The sequence below is a fragment of the Balaenoptera physalus genome (assembly GCF_965194825.1).
Source record: "Balaenoptera physalus genome assembly, chromosome: 13".
Taxonomy (NCBI): domain Eukaryota; kingdom Metazoa; phylum Chordata; class Mammalia; order Artiodactyla; family Balaenopteridae; genus Balaenoptera; species Balaenoptera physalus.
Window position 1 is genome coordinate 106579362 of NC_138892.1, and position 21748 is coordinate 106601109.

Below are 21748 nucleotides of genomic sequence, written 5' to 3' on the forward strand. Positions count from 1 at the left end.
TTTTTTTCTTCCTTCGGCTGTGTTTTTTCTGGTTTTATCAGAGTTTCTGTGTCATGATCCTTATTTTCTCTTGTTTTTTTGGCACTACATGTGCAAAGTCCATCTTTTGTATGTTTCTGCCTCCTAATCTGGAATCAATAATTTTTCCAAGGAGCCCATTCAGTTTAGTGAGAAACTGTAATCTTAGAGCTGTGGTCCTTAGTGCTGTTGACTGTCATTGCTTTTAACTCTGGAGTGGTGAGTCCGTAGGTGTGCGTTTTGCTCTTAGATCCGGGTTATACTCCTATGGTGGGCCCTTTTTTTATCTGCATGAATAAACATAATTTTGGATGAAATAAGAAAGTCAGTAGATACCATTTTTTCAGTGTTCATAAACTGATAAAACTGAGTAGTGATTTATTTTGAAATATATGCATCAGAGGTAAAAATAAAGAAATGCAAGGAAATAAGTACACAAATTAAGAATAGTGATAACCTATCACAGGAGAGTCAGAGGATACAGTTGGATAATTGCACTTAACAAAAGCTACTGGGTTGTGAGTATATAAGTGTGTGTTTTGCTCTTAGCTCTGGAATATATACATATACCTTTTATCAGTGCATATGATATTTCAGATTGATCATTTATGAAATTTAAAGGTGGTTATGTGCAATATAAAACATTGTTAAATTATTTTTCCTATAAGTTGTCTTTAAATAATTTCTGATCTTTTGCCAAGTAGGCCAAAGTACCTTCCTCCCATGACTGTGAAGTCCTTCTGCTGTTTGCATTGCTCAGTCTGTTGGATATCCATGTTGATAAAAATGAGTCTGACCATCATACCATATTAAAAAATCAATTGCATATATGTTGTATATTTAAATGTGAATGTATAGTCCAATAAAGGATTTAGAAGAAAGAATAATATCCTCATGGCCTTGAAGTTAACAAAATTGTCATGTTCATTATACAAAAAGCTCTGAACATAAACATGTATAAAGGAAAAATTTTGTTAAACGCCATTAAAATTTAAAACTTCTGTTTATCAAAAGTGCCTTCAGTAAATTTTGCTATTTTCGCACAGTGGAATATCATACAGTTATGAGAATTACAGAACTACAGTTTTACCCAGCAATGTAGATGAATCTCACAGATATAACACCAGTGGGAAAAAAAAAATCTGCGCTTAAAATTATATACTATGTAATTCCATTTGTATAAAGTTAAAACGAATAGACAAAACTAATCTAGAGTGTTAGAATAATGGTTACTCTTAATCTAGAAAAGGGATATGGGGGGGTTGGGGTGATGGTAATGTTCTGGTTATTGGTCTGTGTGCTGTTTGTATAGGTTTGTTCACTTAGAATTCTTCAGGTTGTACATTTATAAGTTTTGTGTATTTTTCTGTATTTATGTTGTATTTCAATAAAAGTTTACTAAAAATTTTAGATGCAAAAGAGTATGTGTATAGAGTGGGCTTACCTTTGTATAGGAGAAGGAGGAATAGTTTATACATGCTTGCTTGTGTATGTATAAGATATCTCTTCAAGTTATATAAGAAACTGATACCATTGCTTGCCTGGAGCAGTGAAGGACAGGATGGGAGGGAGATTTTGTGAGATACGCTTAAGTTCATAAAAGATGGACACATCTCACTATTTATTAGACCTTCTATGAATGATGCTGTTGATGGCTGATTTTGTGTTATAAGAGTGCCTTATGCCTTGGGGCATAATTTAATCTAGTTTTTGCTAAGATTTTATATGAATTAAACTGATAATGTAGAATCATCCTTATTGACAGTTTTCAAAAAGGCAGGCAGTTATATGTTCTTGTAAAGCTTGCTGATATGTGAATACATATCCAAAGAGATCTGCATAATAAGAAGAAGTCTCACAGCAACTGGGACTGTCAGGGTGCTGTTTAGCTGAGAGCATTAACTTGATCACTTCTGAGAAGATACCCAAAGTAAAATAATTCAAGTGCCAAAAAACTAAATGTAACTGTTTTTAACACTAATCCATCTACCTACACTCACTTCTACCTCTGGAAAGGATTATAACCAAGATTATTTCTTGTCAAGTAGCAAACTGACTGTAAACTCTTGTGATTGGTATACTTGGCTGTTTGATTATCTGGTTGAGGTTGTTTTTAGGTAATAACAGATATTTTGGCAGCATATTTTTGCCTCTGAATTAAGATGAACATGTTTATTTAAATCTGATTTTGGAACCACCCAGAGTAAGTGGAAATAACTGATGAAGTACAGAACTTGCTCTCTTAGTTTCTTGTGTTTTAGCATTCTGTCTTCTTTCTCTCATGTTTTTACAGGTCTTTTATTTTATTTAGTTATTTTAAAATAAACTTATTTATTTATTTATTTATTTATATTTTTGGCTGCGTTGGGTCTCCATTGCTACACGTGGGCTTTCTCTAGTTGTGGCGAGCAAGGGCTACTCTTCATTGCGGTGCGCGGGCTTCTCATTGCAGTGGCTTTTCTTGTTGTAGAGCATGGGCTATAGGCACGCGGGCTTCAGTAGTTGTGGCACATGGGCTCAGTAGTTGTGGCTCGCAGGCTCTAGAGCACAGGCTCAGTAGTTGTGGTGCACGGGCTTAGTTGCTCCACGGCATGTGGGATCTTCCTGGACCAGGGCTCAAACCTGTGTCCCCTGCATTGGCAGGCAGATTCTTAACCACTGCGCCACCAGGGAAGCCCTTTACAGGTCTTTTAAAAGCATTCTGTCTCTTCTCTATCTGGTCATATATTTTTTTTCTTTTCTTTCTGCCTTCCTCAAAAAATCTCTACCTACCTAGCTTTAGAGCAGGAAATTATCCGATTGAATTCTAGCTGTTTCTTTAACAAGAAATTCTTGTAATGGTATAAACAGAAGAATCTTAGTTTGAACGAATAAAAATGACTCATTTATGTTTATTCTGCATCTGGTATTAGTCAGGTTTATGGCTTTTATTTCCTAAAATCCTTCTAGAAATATTTATTATGATTTTGTTCCTTATATTTTTATCTGCATTATATTGTTATTTCCATGGAAGTTTCTGGACTGTTTCCAAATAAATTCCTTAGAAGGGATTGTTTCTGGCACACTGTTACTTCTGATGCCCTTACATTTGTCAAAAAGAAAATGAGGGTTTTTTGGACCTAAACTGAGAAGAATTATAGTGGAGGGAAGATGAGAGATGTATTTCTTTAACTGCCATTTATGTCTGATCCTGCGAGAGTACAGAATTTTTGATGGGTGTGTCTTCAATTTTGTGGACCCAGGCGTTGCCCACTGCCCAGCTCCTCTGACTATACCTGACCCAGATGCTCAGTTTCTGTCTTTTCTGTATTGATCGTAGGTGGAGGAGTTACTGATGGCCATGGAGAAAGTAAAACAGGAGCTGGAGTCCATGAAGGCGAAGCTGTCCTGCACTCAGCAGTCACTGGCAGAGAAGGAAACTCATTTGACCAACCTTCGGGCCGAGAGAAGGAAACACTTAGAGGAAGTTCTGGAGATGAAGTAAGTTTTATAATATTGTTCTTCAGGCATATGCTTAGCTGAAATACTTGTCCTCATCGCTTTCATCTTCTGGCCCTGTTTGTCACGCCTGACCCACTTAGCCTAATTTTAATGCTCACTTGTGTTTCTCACTCCTTAGAACAAATTTGGGACAAATCCTCGTCAAATAGAAACTTTTTTTGCCTCCCTGTCATTGAATTTTGCAGTCCTCTAGAGTGTATGTATCCGTATGCAATTGTTTCTCTGAAATTCCTAAAACCTTCTGGAAAGTTCTGGCAAGTTGTTGAGCTTTCTGAGGAAGATAACCATTGCTCCTGAGGTCATACGATGGCTAGGCAATTTTTAAAAACACTTTTTATTATAAACATTTCCAAAGGTACACAAAAGTAGAGAATAGTATAGTGAACCTCCTTATACCCATCCTCCATATTTCACCATTAACATTTGCCACACCCTCCAGTCAGTTTTTACAAAATTGTCACTTTTAGCAGAACCTTTCTTTACATCATTTTCCTACTTTCCAGGCATCTTGCAGCTTCCTTGAGATAGTCTGTTGTGAAGACTGTATATATCTGCTGTGCATAATACAGCTGCTTCTTTTTCTCCTCTGTGACTTTGAAAAGTTCTGGTTTCCTTCTCTTCAGAACAAGTATGTCTCTTTTTTAAGTCCCTTAGTACTTTCTCCATCACTCCAATCCCCACCCCTATGTAATTGTCCTGCTCTCATTTTACTGAAACCAAGTCTATGGTGGGACCCCTCAGTTACCTTCATCACCTCCCTGTGTTTTTGTCGTCTTCTCTTCTGACTCAGAGGAGATACTCTCTCTCCTTCACCAAGCTCGCTTCTTATTTCTATCACAGATTTAAGCTCTGGTTCCCTCCTCTGCAATCTGTCTACATTAATTTTCTTTCACATAATCTTTGCTCATTTTCTGTTAGTTCCTTCTTCTCTGAAATAAATACGCACTCTCTCTGACCTAAAGTAAACAGTCTTCCTGAGCCCAGCCAGTGCTTGAAGCTAACATCCCCTCTTCTTTTCCGCTGCTTTGAACTATCAACAAATGTTGAATATGAGAATTACAAAGTAGCAGAGGATCTTGCCATGACACCTCAGCATGAATTTTCATGGGGCATGATTGTTTTGATATCATGACGGCAGCCCAGGAGTTGAGGAAACAAATGTCGGGGTGTCCCCTGTGCTTATGGATTATTAGGACACAGTGGGAGGTTAAGAGAGCCTGATCTTTCAGAAGAGAATTACAGGTGATGTGCTCTCGGAAGTGACAGATACTGGAGCCAGAAATAGGTTGATACGCAGGGAGAACGGGGAGAATTTAGGGTTCCGGGTATCATGCTGAGAAAGTTTGCTTCTTACGAGCAGGTTAGTAGAAGTAGTTTAAGACAAGGTTTTATCACTGATGATAAGAACATAGAGGAAGGATGGGTATAATATTCGGGAATACAGGGTATCGATGTGATACTCCTAAAGCAACGGTATAGGAGCATTGTTTCGTTTTCTCTGTGGACCAGTATCTTGACTTGACTTGTCACATCTTTCCCGCTCAGTTCAAGTGTCTATAGCATAACAGTGGTGGATTTGTAAAGGAATTTTCCTTTATTATTAGGACTTTGAAAAGATATGAAAGAATTTTTTAAAGAATGCTTGACTTTAAACCATTAAAAGGGAATTGCGTGTGATTTTTTTGTTTTATTACTGTTATTATTTTTGGAACCACAGTACTAAACTTTCTTATGGACTTCCCTTGCCAGCCCAGGTTAGAGATTACATTTCAGAAAAATACTGTGATTTGCAAAACTGTTTTTGGTAAGATCAAACACTCACACACTAAGGCATGGGATGAGTAATTAAAGTATTCAGAGAATTTATAAGTGGTATAGAAATTTGATGAATAAACATTAAATAAAAGTTCTAGAAATAAGGTGTTAAAACCTGGCTCTGACAGGTGACCTGTCTCTTAAATCACCTTCCTCATTTGCTCAGGAGATACTACTACAGCATCATGCTGTTCTTAGATTTTCTACAAGTTTTTTGTCATGCAGATTTACTGACTTAAAGTTTTTAAAGTAGTCTTTGCTTTAATTTGCACTTAAATTTCTCCTTGTTGTTGTCTCTTATTTTCATATCTTAATAAAATGGTTGTTTAATACCTTTCTTGTAACAAATTAAGCACTTCAGGCCTAATCGTCTATCCAAACATGCTGTTGAGAGTGGTGGCTAATCCCAAACTCCTAAGGTATCCCTCCTCCACGCTCTTTTCTCCTTTGGTAACCATAAGTTTGTTTTCTATGTCTGTGGGTCTATTTCTGTTTTGTATATAAGTTCATTTGTATCTTTTTTTTTTTAGGTTCCACATATAAGCGATATCATGATATTTGTCTTTCTCTATCTGGATTACTTCACTTAGTATGATAATCTCTAGGTCCATGCATGTTGCTGCAAATGGCATTATTTCATTCCTTTTTATGGCTGAATAATATTCCATTGTGTGTGTGTGTGTGTGTGTGTATACATATATATGTATAAATATATAAAACACATCTTCTTTATCCATTCATCTATTGATGGACATTTAGGTTACTTCCATGTCTTGACTATTGTAATAGAGCTGCAATGAACACTGGGGTGCATGTGTCTTTTTGAATTATGTTTTTCTTTGGATATATGCCCAGGAGTGGGATTGCTGGATCATATGGTAACTCTGTTTTTAGTTTCTTAAGGAACCTCCATACTATTCTCCATAGTGGGTGCACCAATTTACATTCCCACCATCAGTGTAAGAAGGTTCTCTTTTCTCCATGCCCTCTCCAGCATTTATTGTTTGTAGATTTTTTTGATGATGGCCATTCTTACTGATGTGAGGTGATATCTCATTGTTGTTTTGATTTGCATTTCTCTAATAATTAGCAATGTTGAGCATCTTTTCATGTGCCTTTTGGCCATCTATATGTCTTCTTTGGAGAAATGTCTATTTAGATCTTCTGCCCATTTTTTGATTGGGTGGTTTGTTTTTTGATATTGAGCTGTATGAGCTGTTTGTATGTTTTGGAGATTAGCTACAGCAATTTATTGTACAGCACAGGGAAATATAGCCATTATTTTGTAAAACTTTTAAACAGAGTATAATGTATAAAAATATTGAATCACTATGCTGTACACCAGAAACTAACATAATATTGTAAATCAACTATAGTTTAATTTTTTAAAGTTTGGCATACAAATATTAAGTAATAATTCATAAAACCTCAATCAAAAGCTGTACAATTAACCTAATAATTATACACAAAACACTATGAATGACATATTGGGGGTTCTGATACAGTAAACTTTTGATTCCTTTTCACTGCATAGCTGACCAAGGGAATAGACTTTCTTCTGCTATGTTCTGGACTCCTCTCCATATGTTGAACAGTTTCTGCTAATCATCTGTCCTGGGTTGGGAGTGTCTTAGTTCTACAACTTTGCTCAGAATTTGCTTCGTTCATGGTCAGTTTGCAAGGAGTTCACTCCCCCCAAGTAGTTCTGCATGATATCTGCATCTAATTACTTATGGCAAATAGTGAGAGCATACTTCCTGGAATGAAAGAGCCTGAATCTGGATTCTAACTCCGCCACTTATTAGCCCTGTGACTTCAGCAAGTTATTTAGCCTTCTTGTGCTTCAGTCTCCTTATTTGTTAAATGGCAATAATGACTGTCCCTGCTTCATAGCATTTTCATGACAGTAGAATAAGAAATTGTTAATATATGGGATTGAGAGCAGTGCCTGGCATAGGAAGCCCTTAGTAGTGGGTATTGTTAGCTTGCTGCATGTATTTACTGGCAACGATTTGCAGGAAAACAGAAAAGTATTTAATCAAAATTTAAAAGAAGAAAGGTAATATCCTATCTGTGGCTGTTGGCAGTGACAAAAAGATTCTTCCTTCTGTAGTTATGGCAGGACCCACCATATTTTAAATGTTTTCATTGTTTTATTAATAATAACTGAACAAGTTAAAAGGACTTGTTTACTATAACCAGAGAACTTGAAATGTAGAAGAAATATGAAGGGAATGCAATGTACACAAGAGCCTGAAACATGCACATGTGTGACTGTGAATCTGGAATAAGAAAAGTCTTCCCTGAAGAAAGGATAGTTGGCCTATTTGTAGAGACAGTCCTTCAGCAAAGCACCAGAATAGTCTAGTTTTCTGGGATAATCCTGAACTAGTCAAACCAAAAGGAGTGCCCTGATAGTTCTCTTCTATCCCTAGTATTTATGATTGTAATTTTTGAGTGTCTGTTACAGACAGACGGCCGTGAGTTTGGGAGGATGTGGAACTGTTCACCTGGTAGCCTGCCGGTGTCTCAGGAGAAGCACTGGAGTTGGTTGGCTAGCCCTGGGGAGAAGGGACATTTTCATTGGCAGATCTCATATTGGTTCTTCTTCTTATGCTGTGGTTTTGTTAATCACTGTTTTTTTACTTCACTTTTATGTTAACCTCTTTGACTAAGAAAGAAAGGATGAACGGGAGAGGGAGGAAAATAATAAAATAACAACCATAATAAATTCTGAGTATCAGTTCAGGTCACAAGCTTCACTATCAAGATTTCTAGATGAGCTGATTCATTCTCCACTGCCCTGCATTCAGAGTCCTACTGCAGTCTCACCCTATGTTAGCATTATGAATACAGCTCAAAAGACTCACGTTTCATTTTGAGTAAACTTTTATCACACTACGCATTTGACTATACTGAGAATTGGTTTGTTTCGGAAGGTGGTGGTGGAATCGCTCTTTTGTTTCTTTGAGAATCTAGAGCTGTGTGATAAATAGCATCCCATTAATAAAGTTGCTAGAGAAGTCCAAAGCACTGTGGGCCACATTATATACTCGTGAGATGACTTCTGGCTACAGAAAAATCTAACTTCCCACCCACATAAAATAAATTTTCATATGTACCTAAGAAGAGTTCAGTAATATGATCTGAATTCTGGCATTTAAAAAATACTTGCCTTTTAATTTGAGAGAAAAATGCAGTATGCTTGGAATTAAGGAAGCTGTAGAAAATGGTTACTGGGAAAAGTTCAGGCTATTTGGGGTTAGTATAGTTAGGTGGTCCATCTGTTATACTTTGAATAATTAAAATGAGACAGTATTTTAAATTATTTTATCTCCTAATATTCTGTAGAATTTCATTTTAAAATTTATTGTAGAGTTGCTGACATTAAAAAATAAAATCCCACTTGGAGATCTATGACAGTCTTCCAAATTACCACAAAATTGATAATAGTTGTGCAAATTATATGCGAGTAACAAATTGAAATGCCTTTTAAGATACATAAGAATTAGAACATGTATACTTTTTGCAAAGCCACACTTATGTATACTTCCACCGAATGCCTTTATTTGAGTCATTGGACATATGACAAAGGACTTTTAGTGGAGTTGGAAGCATTTTTCACAGTGGCCTGAAATACTGAGCTTTAAATATTTTGTGGGAAATCACATAAATTCTTATGAAAATTTCCTACACTTGAGTTGAAAAAGAAAACAAAGTATGCTGTATAGTATAGCAATAAATAACACTAGTGGGACTGGTCCTAATTAAAATTATAAAGAAAAGTTTCTAACTCTTGACTTGGGGACTTCCATACTAGCCTTGGTTAACTCTTTAATTCTGTCCCCTCTTTTTCTACCCTCACATCCAGCTCTCTCATGCTTCCTACTTCACAGAATGTGTGGTATCAACTGTCACACATCTTTTCTCATCAGAACTAAGAGTTTAGGTGGGGCTCTGAGTTGTCACAGGACAGTGATGGAGATGGGTTAATTAAGTGCAGTAATTACAGTCTTTACAGTACAGTATTTGAGTTCCTTACCTGTCCCTGCTCCTAAGTGGTGACCATGATGCTCAGCTTCTCACAAGATGAGGCACGAGTATTTCAAATGTTTTTCTCAAATCGTTTTATTTTCTTGTGACCTGAATTAGAATCATTTACAAACAACCCTAATATCCCTTGCCGTTCTCCTCCCTTAATCCTAAATCCATTCCACCTTTTAGCCATTTAAGGTCAGATGTAAATTACAAACAGAAAAAAACACTTTCCTGAAGAAATCATGCTTCCTAATCATTTTTTTCATTTAAAATGTCCTAAATGGCTGTGGTAATCTCTAAGTAAAGAGCGGAACTTTTCAGATAAAGGCCCCAAAGTCCCTCTCTTTTCCAGTTTTTATATTTCTGTCTTTCCCCCATCAGTATATGGTTTGTGTGCAAGAATGTCCTCGCTTGTGCAGGGATGAAATTAAGAATATAGGTCATCCTCTTTTTCCTAAAGGGGAAAGGAGTGGGATTATTGTCCTACTTCTTACTTATCTTTTTATTTTTTTCTCTACTGGAGGTGTAGGATGAACCCTAGTCCCTCTGTTTAATACAGTTGAAACAGTTAAAGGGACAACTATTCCAGGTAGATAACCTAATGCCTTAAGCTAACTGCAATACTCATTTTAAGAAAATTTTTTACATAATATACCATTATGAGAGGTTTTTTTAGTTTGGGATTTAAAAAAAAAAGTCTTTTCCTTTCAGGATCTTCATTCTCTGTGTCCCTCAGAGTACCATAAAGGTATTTACTCATTCTGTAAATGGATAAAACTTCCCTCAAGCTTTATATGTAGAAATAGTAATCCATTTATTTAATCATAAGCTTTTCCTGGCTGAAGATTCTGAGTAAAAGAGTATTATAAGGTGCTCTTCGTAGCAAAGAATGTGTTTACATTTTGAGCTAGTTATAAACCGGGGTTATAATACTTAGACCCACCTCATGAGGTTGTTGTGAGATAACGTGATAAAACACTTTGAAATTGGTTAAGCTGAATATTTGCAAAGCATGATACGCACAACTGAAAATTGTTAAGTTTGCACTTAACTTTTCAGGTTGGCAGTTTTCTCATTCTGAAACGAAAGGGTTTCTTACATCTCTAAGATTCCTGTCATTTTAAAAATCATATGATTCTTTGACTAGGTGACCTTCTGACATCCTTGATTCTATAGTTGCAAATGCTCTGAGTAAATCAGAGAAGTAATTTATATATAAACAGTATACTGAGCAGAAGTTGGGGGTCAGATGTCCATAATTCCTTGGCTGAGGACTAAGCCTCACGTTCACTGGATCAGACTACCCAAGGCCTACCAGAGATAAGCTGCTCTGGGGATGGAAGTGGAATTGTGATGCTAGAGTTAGAGCAGCAGTGCTGGGGAAGTTTCAGTTCCAACCCAGTCAGTGGCAAAAGTCTTGTTAAAACTTCAGGCATCTTGCTGAGATAACAGAAAGTCTGGGTTTTAGGAGTAGGGATCATGACCTACAATAAAGCTAACTATAGATGTAGTGTAACAAAACTGAAAGCCCCAAGGCAGTCTACAGGGACAGTAGAATTTGGAGGATGAGTCCCATCAAGATAGAGAGGTCTGGGAAATACCCTGAGCTTTCAACAGATCAGCCCAACAAAGGATAAATCCAAGCCTATACAAGGTCAAGGAGATCAGCTATTAACTGAATTATCTACTAGAACAAAAATCATTGCTTTTCAGAAGAAAATAACAGAATCCAGAGTCTTTGTAGTGTATCATCTACAGTATTCTATATTCAATTAAAAAATATCACCAGACATTCAAAGAACAGTAACATGTAACCCATAGTGAACAAAAACATGCAGTAGAAAGCAACTCAGAGAAGTCCTAGATATTGGATTTAACAGTGATTTTAAAGTCACTCCTATAAGTTGTGCTTCAAAGTCTTAAAGAAAATGTAATGTTGATGATAGAACAGATAGGAAATCTCAGCTGAGAAAGGAAAACATTTTAAAAATGGAAATTTGAAAACTGAAATTTAAATGAAAAAATTCAGTGGATGGTCTTAATGACAGATTAGAGCTTTCAAAAGAAAGAGTCCATAAATTTTAAAACAGATCAATAGAAATTATCCAGTGTGAACAACTGTGAGAAAAAGGGTTTTTACAAAATGAATAGAGCCTCCATGACATGTTGGACATTATCAAATGGGCTAATATTACATGTAACTGGAATTCCAGAAGGGTAAAAGAGTGAGAAGGGGGTAGAAAAATGTCTGTAAAAATAATGGCTGAAATATTTCTTTGATTTAAAATACATTGATTTAAGAAAGTGTATGGGAAATCTCTGTGCATCCCTCTCAGTTTTTTTGTTAACCTAAAAGTGCTCTAAAAAAATAGTCTTTTTAAAAAGCATGTATATTTACAGATCCTAGAAACTTAGTGAAACCAAGCTGGATAAATACAAAGAAAACCACACCTATAAACATTATAATTTAATTGCTAGAAACAAAATATAAAGAGAAAAACAGACGCAGCAACGGAAGAAAGAAACACAGTATGTAAAGGGAAACTATGATAGCTGAGTTCTTATCCAAAACATCGGAGATCAGAATAAAATGGAACTTCTTTTAAAGTACTGAAAGAAAAATTGTCAGCCTAGAATTCTAGGACCAAAAGACAAACAAACAAACTCCAAAAACTAGGGTTAAATATAGACATTTTTCAGATAAATAAATATGAAAAGAATTCATCTGTAAGTGGAGATATGTCTACGTGATGGCTGATTCGCTTTGCTGTATAGCAGAAACTAACACAACATTGTAAATCAGCTATACCCCAATTAAAAAATTAATTTAAAAAAAATTAAAAAATTAAAAGAAAGAAAAATACAAGCTATGGAGATATATTGTATAGCACAGGATTATAGCCAATATTTTATAATAACTATAAATGGAGTATAACCTTTAAAAATTGTGAATCACTATATTGTACACCTGTAACTAATATAATATTGTACATCAACTATACTTCCATTAAAAAAAAATTCATTTCTAGAAAAGCACATTCTGTAAGAAATGCTAAAGGATGTTCTTCCAGTTGAAAGGAAATGAAACCAGATGGAAGCATGAATCTACAGGAAGGAATAAAGAACACACGTGGTAAATAAGCTGATATGTATAGACAACTGACTCTAAAGCAAAAATAATATCATTGTATGGTGGAGTTTATAATAGGTGTAAAATTGAAAGATATGACAACAATAGCACAAAAGATTGGGGGGGTAGAAACATGGTTGTCAGGTTGTTAACTTTGTGAAGTAGAAAATACAAACTATCAGTTTTGAATTTTTTTTTAAGTCATTTTCTTTTTTTAAAAAAATATTTATTTATTTATTTATTTGGCTGCATTTGGTCTTAGTTGCGGCATGCGGGATCTTCGTTGCAGTGTGCAGGCTCTCTAGTTGTGGTGCGTGGGCTCTAGAGTGCGCAGGCTTAGTTGCCCTGTGGCATGTGGGATCTTAGTTCCCTGACCTAAGATACGGGATTGAACCCATATCCCCTGCATTGGAAGGTGGATTCTTAACCACTGGACCACCAGGGAAGTCCCAAAGTTTTATAATTTCTAATCTAGGTAGACTTTGATAAGTTAAAGGTGCATATTGTTAGCTGTAGAGCAACTACCAAAAGCAAAACCAAAAACAAAAAGCTCAAAATCCAATAGAGGAAATAAAATACACTAAAAATTACTTCATTTACCCAGAAGAAAAAGGACAGCAAAGGAACGAGAGAGGAGTGAAGCAGAGAGGGGTAAATGGATGATAGATATAAATTCAGCATATCAGTAGTTAGGTCAAAATCAAATGGACTGGGCTTCCCTGGTGGCGCAGTGGTTGAGAATCTGCCTGCCAATGCAGGGGACACGGGTTCGAGCCCTGGTCTGGGAAGATCCCACATGCCGCAGAGCAACTAGGCCCGTGAGCCACAATTACTGAGCCTGCGCGTCTGGAGCCTGTGTTCTGCAACAAGAGAGGCCGCGATAGTGAGAGGCCTGCGCACCGCGATGAAGAGTGGCCCCCGCTTGCCACAACTGGAGAAAGCCCTTGCACAGAAAAGAAGACCCAACACAGCCATAAATAAATCAATAAATAAATAAAAAATTAAAAAAAAAAAAAAAATCAAATGGACTAAACACTCTAGTTAACGGACAGAGATTATTAGAATTGATTAAAAAAGAAACTGCTGTCTACAAGACATACGGTGTAATAAACACAAGTAGGTTGAAATTTAAAGAATGTACAAAGATAGTCCTTGTAAATAGTCATTATAAGAAATCTGGTATGCCTATATTAGTATCAGGTAAAAGAGACTTCCAGAGAGTATTCCTGGAGATAAAGAAGTACATGTCATAATGATGAAGCAGATAATTAACCAGAAAGACATAACAATCCTTCATATGCATGCACCTAGTACAGAGCTTCAAAATTCATGAAGAGCCAACTGACAGAACTAAAGGGAAAACCAGACAGATCCATACTCATCAGTCATTGCTGGAGCTTATAACCCTGATTTCTCAGAAAGTGATAGAATAAGTGAACCAAAAACAAGCAGTAGAAATTTAGAAGCTCTGAAGACTGTCAACTTGATCTATTTAATATTTATAGAGTAGTACACCCAACAACTGAAGAATATATATGTTTTTCAAATATGTATGGAATGTTCACCAATGAGGACCATATGCTGGGCCATAAAAACAAATCTTAATAAGTTTCAGAAGACTAAAATATGTCAGAATTGTTCTCTGACCACAGTGGGATTAAATTAGAAGGTAATAATAAGATTTTTGGAAAAATCCCCCAATGTTCGGAAATTAAATAATACAATTCTAAATACCATGGCTCAAAGAAGAAGTCATAAGGAATACAAGAAGTCATTTTGAACTGAATGAAAATGAAAACACAAATGTGAAATTTTGTGTCATGCAGCTCAAGTAGTGCTTAGAGTGAAATTTATACCTTTAAATGCCTATATTACAAAATAAGAAAGTTTAATTCAGTGACCTGTTTCCACACTAAGAAAATTTTTAAAAAAGAGTAAAGTAAATGAAAGTAAATAGAATGAAGGAAATAATATGGATAAGAGCAGAAATCAAGGAAATAGAAAACTGACAACACAGAAAATTTACAGTCAACCGTGGGTTCTTCAAAGAAGCAATGGAATTGGTAGGCCCCTTTCAAGACTGATCAAGGGAAACATGAAGACTCATAAATTACCAAATTTTTGTAATGAAAGAGGGCAAGAGTGGATATCAGTTGAGGTTCTAATGGCATTTATTTTTTTTTTTTAAGTAGAATCATTTTAAAAAATATTTATTTAGGCTGTGCCGGATCTTAGTTGCAGCATGCAGGCTTCTTAGTTGTGGCATGGGGACTCTTAGTTGCGGCATGCATGCGGGATCTGGTTCCCCAACCAGGGATTGGACCCGGGCCCCTGCATTGGGAGCGCAGATTCTTACCCACTGGACCACCAGGGAAGTCCCTCTAATAGCATTTGAAAAGAGAATATTTTGAACAACTTTATGCCAATAAATTTGATAATTAAGATATAATAGATAAATTCCTTGAAAAATATGGTGTATCAAAACTGGATAAAAAAGGAATAGAAAGTTGACCAGGCCTGTATCTATTAAAGGAATTGAATTTGTAATAAAAAATATTTCCACAAGGAAAACTCCAAGCACAGGTTAGTTTACTGGTGAATTCTACTAAACATCTAAATATGAAATAATATCAACCTTACTGAAACTCTTTCAGAAAATAGAGAAGAAGGAAATACTTCCTAATTCATCTTATGAGACTAGAATTACTCTCACACTTAAACCTGAAAAACACATTATATAAAGAGAAACTCCCTTATGAACATTGACATAAAATTCCCACAAAAAGTCTTAGCAAATTGAATCTAATGTAAATAAGAAACTAATATGTCATAACCAAGTTAGGCTTATTTCTGGAATGCAAGGGGTTGTTCACTATTCAAAAATGAATTAGCTAATTTCAGCTACATTAACAATAAAGAAAAAATCATATAATTATCTCAGATATTCAGAAAATGTTTTTAACATCCATTCATATTATCAATTATTAACATCCATTCATATTATTATCATCCATATTATCAGTTATGATAATAACTCTTAGCTGACTAGGAAGAGAAGGCAATTTCTTCAGCTCAAAAAAGAGCCCCTGTGAAAAGTTTACAGGCAAGGTCATACCAAATGATGAAAGGTGAACACTTTTCCCATGAGATTGCAAAGGACACAAAGACATCCACTTCAATCCCTTGTTCATTATTATATTTGGAGGTCCTAGTTACGCAGTATGTCAAGAGATAATAAAATTGATAAGGAAGTAGTAGCATTGTCTTTACTCACAGACAGTATGATTGTCTAAGTAGGGCAACACATAAAAATCAGTTGTAGCTCTATATGTTAACAACAAGCAAATGGAAACTGAAATTTTAGAAAATATTATTTACAGTGACATCAAAATGCATAAAGTACTTCAGAATAAGTTTAACAAATATTGTACAAGATCTCTACACAGAAAACCATACTACTGAGAGAAAATAAAAAATATCTAAACAAAAATAGGGATATATCTAGTTCATGATTTGATTATTCAAACTTTAAGCTGGCCATTTCCCCCAAATTCAGTTATTATTGCAACACAATCCCAGCCAAAATCACAGGGAGCTTTCTTTAGAAACTTATACTTGGAATTTTAAATTTACATTGAATTTCAGTGGACCTAGCAGAGTTAGACCATTTTGAAAAAGAGCAGAGGAGAGCAAGATGGCGGGGTAGAAGGATGTGCTCTCACTCCCTCTTGCGAGAGCACCGGAATCACAGCTAAATGCTGAACAGTCATTGACAGGAAGACACTGGAACTCACCATAAAAGAGACCCCAAATCCAAAGACAAAGGAGAAGCCGCAATGAGACAGTAGGAGGGGCATAATCACAATAAAATCAAATCCCATAACTGCTGGGTGCGTGACTCACAAACTGGAGAACACTTATACCACAGAAGTCCACCCACTGGAGTGAAGGTTCTGAGCGCCACGTCAGGCTTCCCAACCTGGGGGTCTGGCAATGGGAGGAGGAATTCCTAGAGAATCAGACTTTGAAGGCTAGCAGGATTTGACTGTAGGACGTTGACAGGACTAGGGGAAGCAGAGACTCCACTCTTGGAGGGCACACACAAAGTAGTGTGTGCATCAGGACCCAGGGGAGGGAGCAGTGACCCCATAGGAGACTGAACCATACCTACCTGCTAGTGTTGGAGGATCTCCTGCAGAGGCAGGGGTGGCTGTAGCTCGCCCCAGGGACAAGGACACTGGCAGCAGAAGTTTTGGGAAGTACTCCTTGGCATGAACCCTCCCAGAGTCTGCCATTAGCCCCACCAAAGAGCCGGGTAGGCTCCAGTGTTGGGTTGCCTCAGGCCAAACGACCAACAGGGAGGGAACCCAGTCCCACCCATCAGCCAACAAGCGGATTCAAGTTTTACTGAGCTCTGCCCACCAGAGCAACAGCCAGCTCTACCCACCAGCAGTCCCTCCCATCAGGAAGCTTGCACAAGCCTCTTAGCCTCATCTACCAGAGGGCAGACAGCAGAAGCAAGAAGAACTACAGTTCTGCAGCCTGTGGAACAAAAACCACATTTACAGAAAGATAGACAAAATGAAAAGGCAGAGGGCTATATACCAGATGAAGGAACAAGATAAAACCCCAGGAAAAGCAACTAAATGAAGTGGAGATAGGCAACCTTTCTGAAAAAGAATTCAGAATAATGATAGTGAAGATGATCCAGGACCTCGGAAAAGGAATGGAGGCAAAGATCGAGAAGATGCAAGAAATGTTTAACAAAGACCTAGAAGAATTAAAGAACAAACACCTAGAAGAATTAAAGAACAAACAAACAGAGACGAGCAATACAATAACTGAAATGAAGACTACACTAGAAGGAATCAATAGCAGAATAACTGAGGCAGAAGAACGGATAAGTGACCTGGAAAACAGAATGGTGGAATTCACTGCCATGGAACAGAATAAAGAAAAAAGAATGAAAAGAAATGAAGACAGCCTGTGGGACAACATTAAACGCACCAACATTCGCATTATAGGGGTACCAGACGGAGAAGAGCGAGAGAAAGGACCAGAGAAAATATTTGAAGAGATTATAGTCGAAAACTTCCCTAACATGGGAAAGGAAATAGCCACCCAAGTCCAGGAAATTCAGAGAGTCCCAGGCAGGATAAACCCAAGGAGAAACACGCCGAGACACATAGTAATCAAATTGACAAAAATTAAAGACAAAGAAAAATTGAAAGCAACAAGGGAAAAATGACAAATAACATACAACGGAACTCCCATAGTGTTATCAGCTGATTTCTCAGCAGAAACTCTACAAGGCAGTAGGGAGTGGCATGACATGTTTAAAGTGATGAAAGGGAAAAACCTACAACCAAGATTACTCAACCCGGCAAGGATCTCATTCAGATTCGATGGAGAAATCAAAAGCCTTACAGACAAGCAAAAGCTAAGAGAATTCAGCACCACCAAACCAGCTCTACAACAAATGCTAAAGGAACTTCTCTAAGTGGGAAACACAAGAGAAGAAAAGGACCTACAAAAACAAACCCATAACAATTAAGAAAATGGTAATAGGAACATACATATCGATAATTACCTTAAATGTGAATGGATTAAATGATCCAACCAAAAGACCCAGGCTCACTGAATGGATACAGAAGCAAGACCCATATATATGCTGTCTACAAGAGACCCACTTCAGACCTAGGGACACATACAGACTGAAAGTGAAGGGATGGAAAAAGATATTCCATGCAAATAGAAATCAAAAGAAAGCTGGAGTAGCAATACTCGTATCAGATAAAACAGACTTTAAAATAAAGAATGTTACAAGAGACGCTACCTAATGGACGCTGTCCTAAAGGAAGGACACTACCTAATGATCAAGGGATCAATCCAAGAAGAGGATATAACGATTATAAATATATATACACCCAACATAGAAGCACTTCAATACATAAGGCAACTGCTAACAGCTATAAAAGAGGAAGTCGACAGTAACACAATAATAATGGGGGACTTTAACACCTCACTTACACCAATGGACAAATCATCCAAACAGAAAATTAATAAGGAAACACAAGCATTAAATGACACAATAGACCAGATAGATTTAATTGATCTTTATAGGACATTCCATCTGAAAACAGCGTGTTACACTTTCTTCTCAAGTGCACATGGAACACTCTCCAGGATAGATCACACCTTGGGTCACAAATCAAGCCTCGGTAAATTTAAGAAAATTGAAATCATATCAAGCATCTTTTCTGACCACAACGCTATGAGATTAGAAATAAATTACAGGGAATAAAACGTAAAAAAACAAATACATGGAGGCTAAACAATACGTTGCTAAATAACCAAGAAATCGCTGAAGAAATCAAAGAGGAAATCAGAAAATCCCTAGAGACAAATGACAACAAAAACACGACAATGCAAAACCTATGGGATGCAGCAAAAGCAGTTCTAAGAGGGAAGTTTATAGCAATACAGTCCTACCTCAAGAAACAAGAAAAATCTCAAATAAACAGTCTAACCTGGAACTTCCCTGGTGGCTCTATGGCTAAGAATCCGCCTGCCAATGCATGGGACACAGGTTCAAGCCCTGCTGTAGGAAGATCCCACATGTCATGGAGCAACTAAGCCTGTGCACCACAACTACTGAGCCTGCGCTCTAGAACCCACAAGCCACAGCTACTGAAGCCCGTGTGCCTAGAGCCCGTGCTCTGCAACAAGAGAAGCCACCACAATGAGAAGCCTGCACACTGCAACGAAAAGCAACCCCTGCTTGCCACAACTAGAGAAAGCCTGCATGCATCAACAAAAACCCAACGCAGCCAAAATACATAAATAAATTTTAAAAGCCAATCTAACCTTACACCTAAAGCAACTAGAGAAAGAAGAGCAAACAAAATTCAAAGTCAGTAGAAGGAAAGAAATCATAAAGATCAGAGCAGAAATAAATGAAACAGAAACAAAACAGTAGCAAAGATCAATAAAACTAAAAGCTGGTTCTTTGAGAACATAAACAAAATTGGTAGACCTCTAGCCAGAATCATCAAGGAAAAGAGGGAAAGGACTCAAATCAATAAAATTAGAAATGAAAAAGGAGAAGTTACAATGGACACCACAGAAATACAAAGCATCATAGGAGACTACTGCAAGCAACTCTATGCCAATAAAATGGACAACCTGGAAGAAATGGACAAATTCTTAGAAAGGTATAACCTTCCAAGACTGAACCAGGAAGAAACAGAAAATATGAACAGACCAATCACAAGTAATGAAATTGAAACTGTGATTAAAAATCTTCCAACAAACAAAAGTCCAAGACTGTGAAGTCTAGCCTGTGAAGACGGCTTCACAGGTGAATTCTACCAAACATTTAAAGAAGAGCTAAAACCCATCCTTCTCAAACTCTTCCAAAAAATTGCAGAGGAAGGAACACTCCCAAACTCATTCTACGAGGCCACCATCACCCTGATACCAAAACCAGATAGAGATACTACTAAAAAAGAAGATTACAGACCAATATCACTGATGAATATAGATGCAAAAATCCTCAACAAAATACTAGCAAACAGAATCCAACAACACATTAAAAGGATCATACACCATGATCAAGTGGGATTTATCCCAGGGATGCAAGGATTCTTCACTATACACTAATCAATCAATGTGATAAACCATATTAACAAATTGAAGGATAAAAACCATATGATCATCTCAATAGATGCAGAAAAAGCTTTTGACAAAATTCAACACCCATTTATAATAAAAACTCTACAGAAAGTGGGCATAGAGGGAACTTACTTCAACATAGTAAAGGCCATATACAGCAAACCCACAGCAAACATCATTCTCAATGGTGAAAAACTGGAAGCATTTCCTCTAAGATCAGGAACAAGACAGGGATGTCCACTCTCGCCACTATTATTCAACATAGTTTTGGAAGTTTTAGCCACAGCAATCAGAGAAGAAAAAGGAATAAAAGGAATACAAATTGGAAAAGAAGAAGTCAAACTGTCACTGTTTGCAGATGACATGATACTATACATAGAAAATCCTAAAGATGCCACCAGAAAACTACTAGAGCTAATCAATGAATTTGGTAAAGTTGCAGGATACAAAACTAATGCACAGAAATCTCTTCATTCCTATACACTAACAATGAAAGATCAGAAAGAGAAATTAAGGAAACAATCCCATTCACCATTGCAACAAAAAGAATATAATACCTAGGAATAAACCTACCTAAGGAGGTCAAAGACCTGTATTCAGAAAACTATAAGACACTGATGAAAGAAATCAAAGATGACACAAACGGATGGAGAGATAGACCATGTTCTTGGATTGGAAGAATCAATATTGTGAAAATGACTATACTACCCAAAGCAATCTACAGATTCAGTGCACTCCCTATCAAATTACCAATGGCCTGTTTTAGAGAACTAGAACAAAAAATCTGAAAATTTGTATGGAGACACAAAAGACCCCGCATAGCCAAAGCAATCTTAAGGGAAAAAAACGGAGCTGGAGGAATCAGACTCCCTGACTTCATACTATACTACAAAGCTGCAGTAATCAAGACAATATGGTACTGGCACAAAAACAGAAATATCAATCAGTGGAACAGGATAGAAAGCCCAGAGGTAAACCCACGCACCTGTGGTCAACTAATCTATGACAAAGGAGGCAAGGATATACAATGGAGAAGACAGTCTCTTCAATAAGTGGTGCTTGGGGAACTTCCCTGGTGGCACAGTGGTTGAGAATCCGCCTGCCAATGCAGGGGACATGGGTTCGAGCCCTGGTCTGGGAAGATCCCACATGCCACAGAGCAACTAAGCCCGGGTGCCACAACTACTGAGCCTGTGCTCTAGAGCCCATGAGCCACAACTACTGAGCCCACATGCCACAACTACAGAAGCCTGTGCACCTAGAGCCCAGGTTCCACAACAAGAGAGGCCACCGCAATGAGAAGCCCGCGCACCGCAACAAAGAGTAGCCCCTGCTCACCACAACTAGAGAAAGCCCGCACACAGCAACAAAGACCCAATGCAGCCAAAAATAAGTAAAATTTTAAAATAATAATAATAAGTGGTGCTGGGAAAACTGGACAGCTACATGTAAAAGAATGAAATTAGAACATTCCCTAATACCACACAAAAAAATAAACTCAAAATGGATTAAAGACCTACATGTAAAAACCAGACACTATAAAACTCTTTGAGGAAAACATAGGAAGAACAC

At 37.0% G+C, this 21748-nt stretch overlaps 1 protein-coding gene across 19 annotated transcripts in view; it reads left to right on the forward strand.

Annotated features, from left to right (window-relative positions):
* ERC1 (ELKS/RAB6-interacting/CAST family member 1) overlaps positions 1-21748 on the forward strand; it is a 415918-nt gene that overhangs the window by 227251 nt on the left and 166919 nt on the right. For 17 of the 19 annotated variants that reach the window (XR_014252746.1, XM_082422084.1, XM_082422087.1 and 14 more), the window contains one exon: positions 3338-3498. Coding sequence is in view for 18 of the 19 variants with exons in the window: in XM_082422084.1 (XP_082278210.1) it covers positions 3338-3498 (161 nt within the window). In the remaining variant the exon portion in view is untranslated. Of the gene's footprint in view, positions 1-3337; positions 3499-5123; positions 5170-12401; positions 12892-21748 lie in introns of those variants that run through there. The other 2 variants (XM_082422082.1, XM_082422083.1) reach the window with 2 other exon arrangements.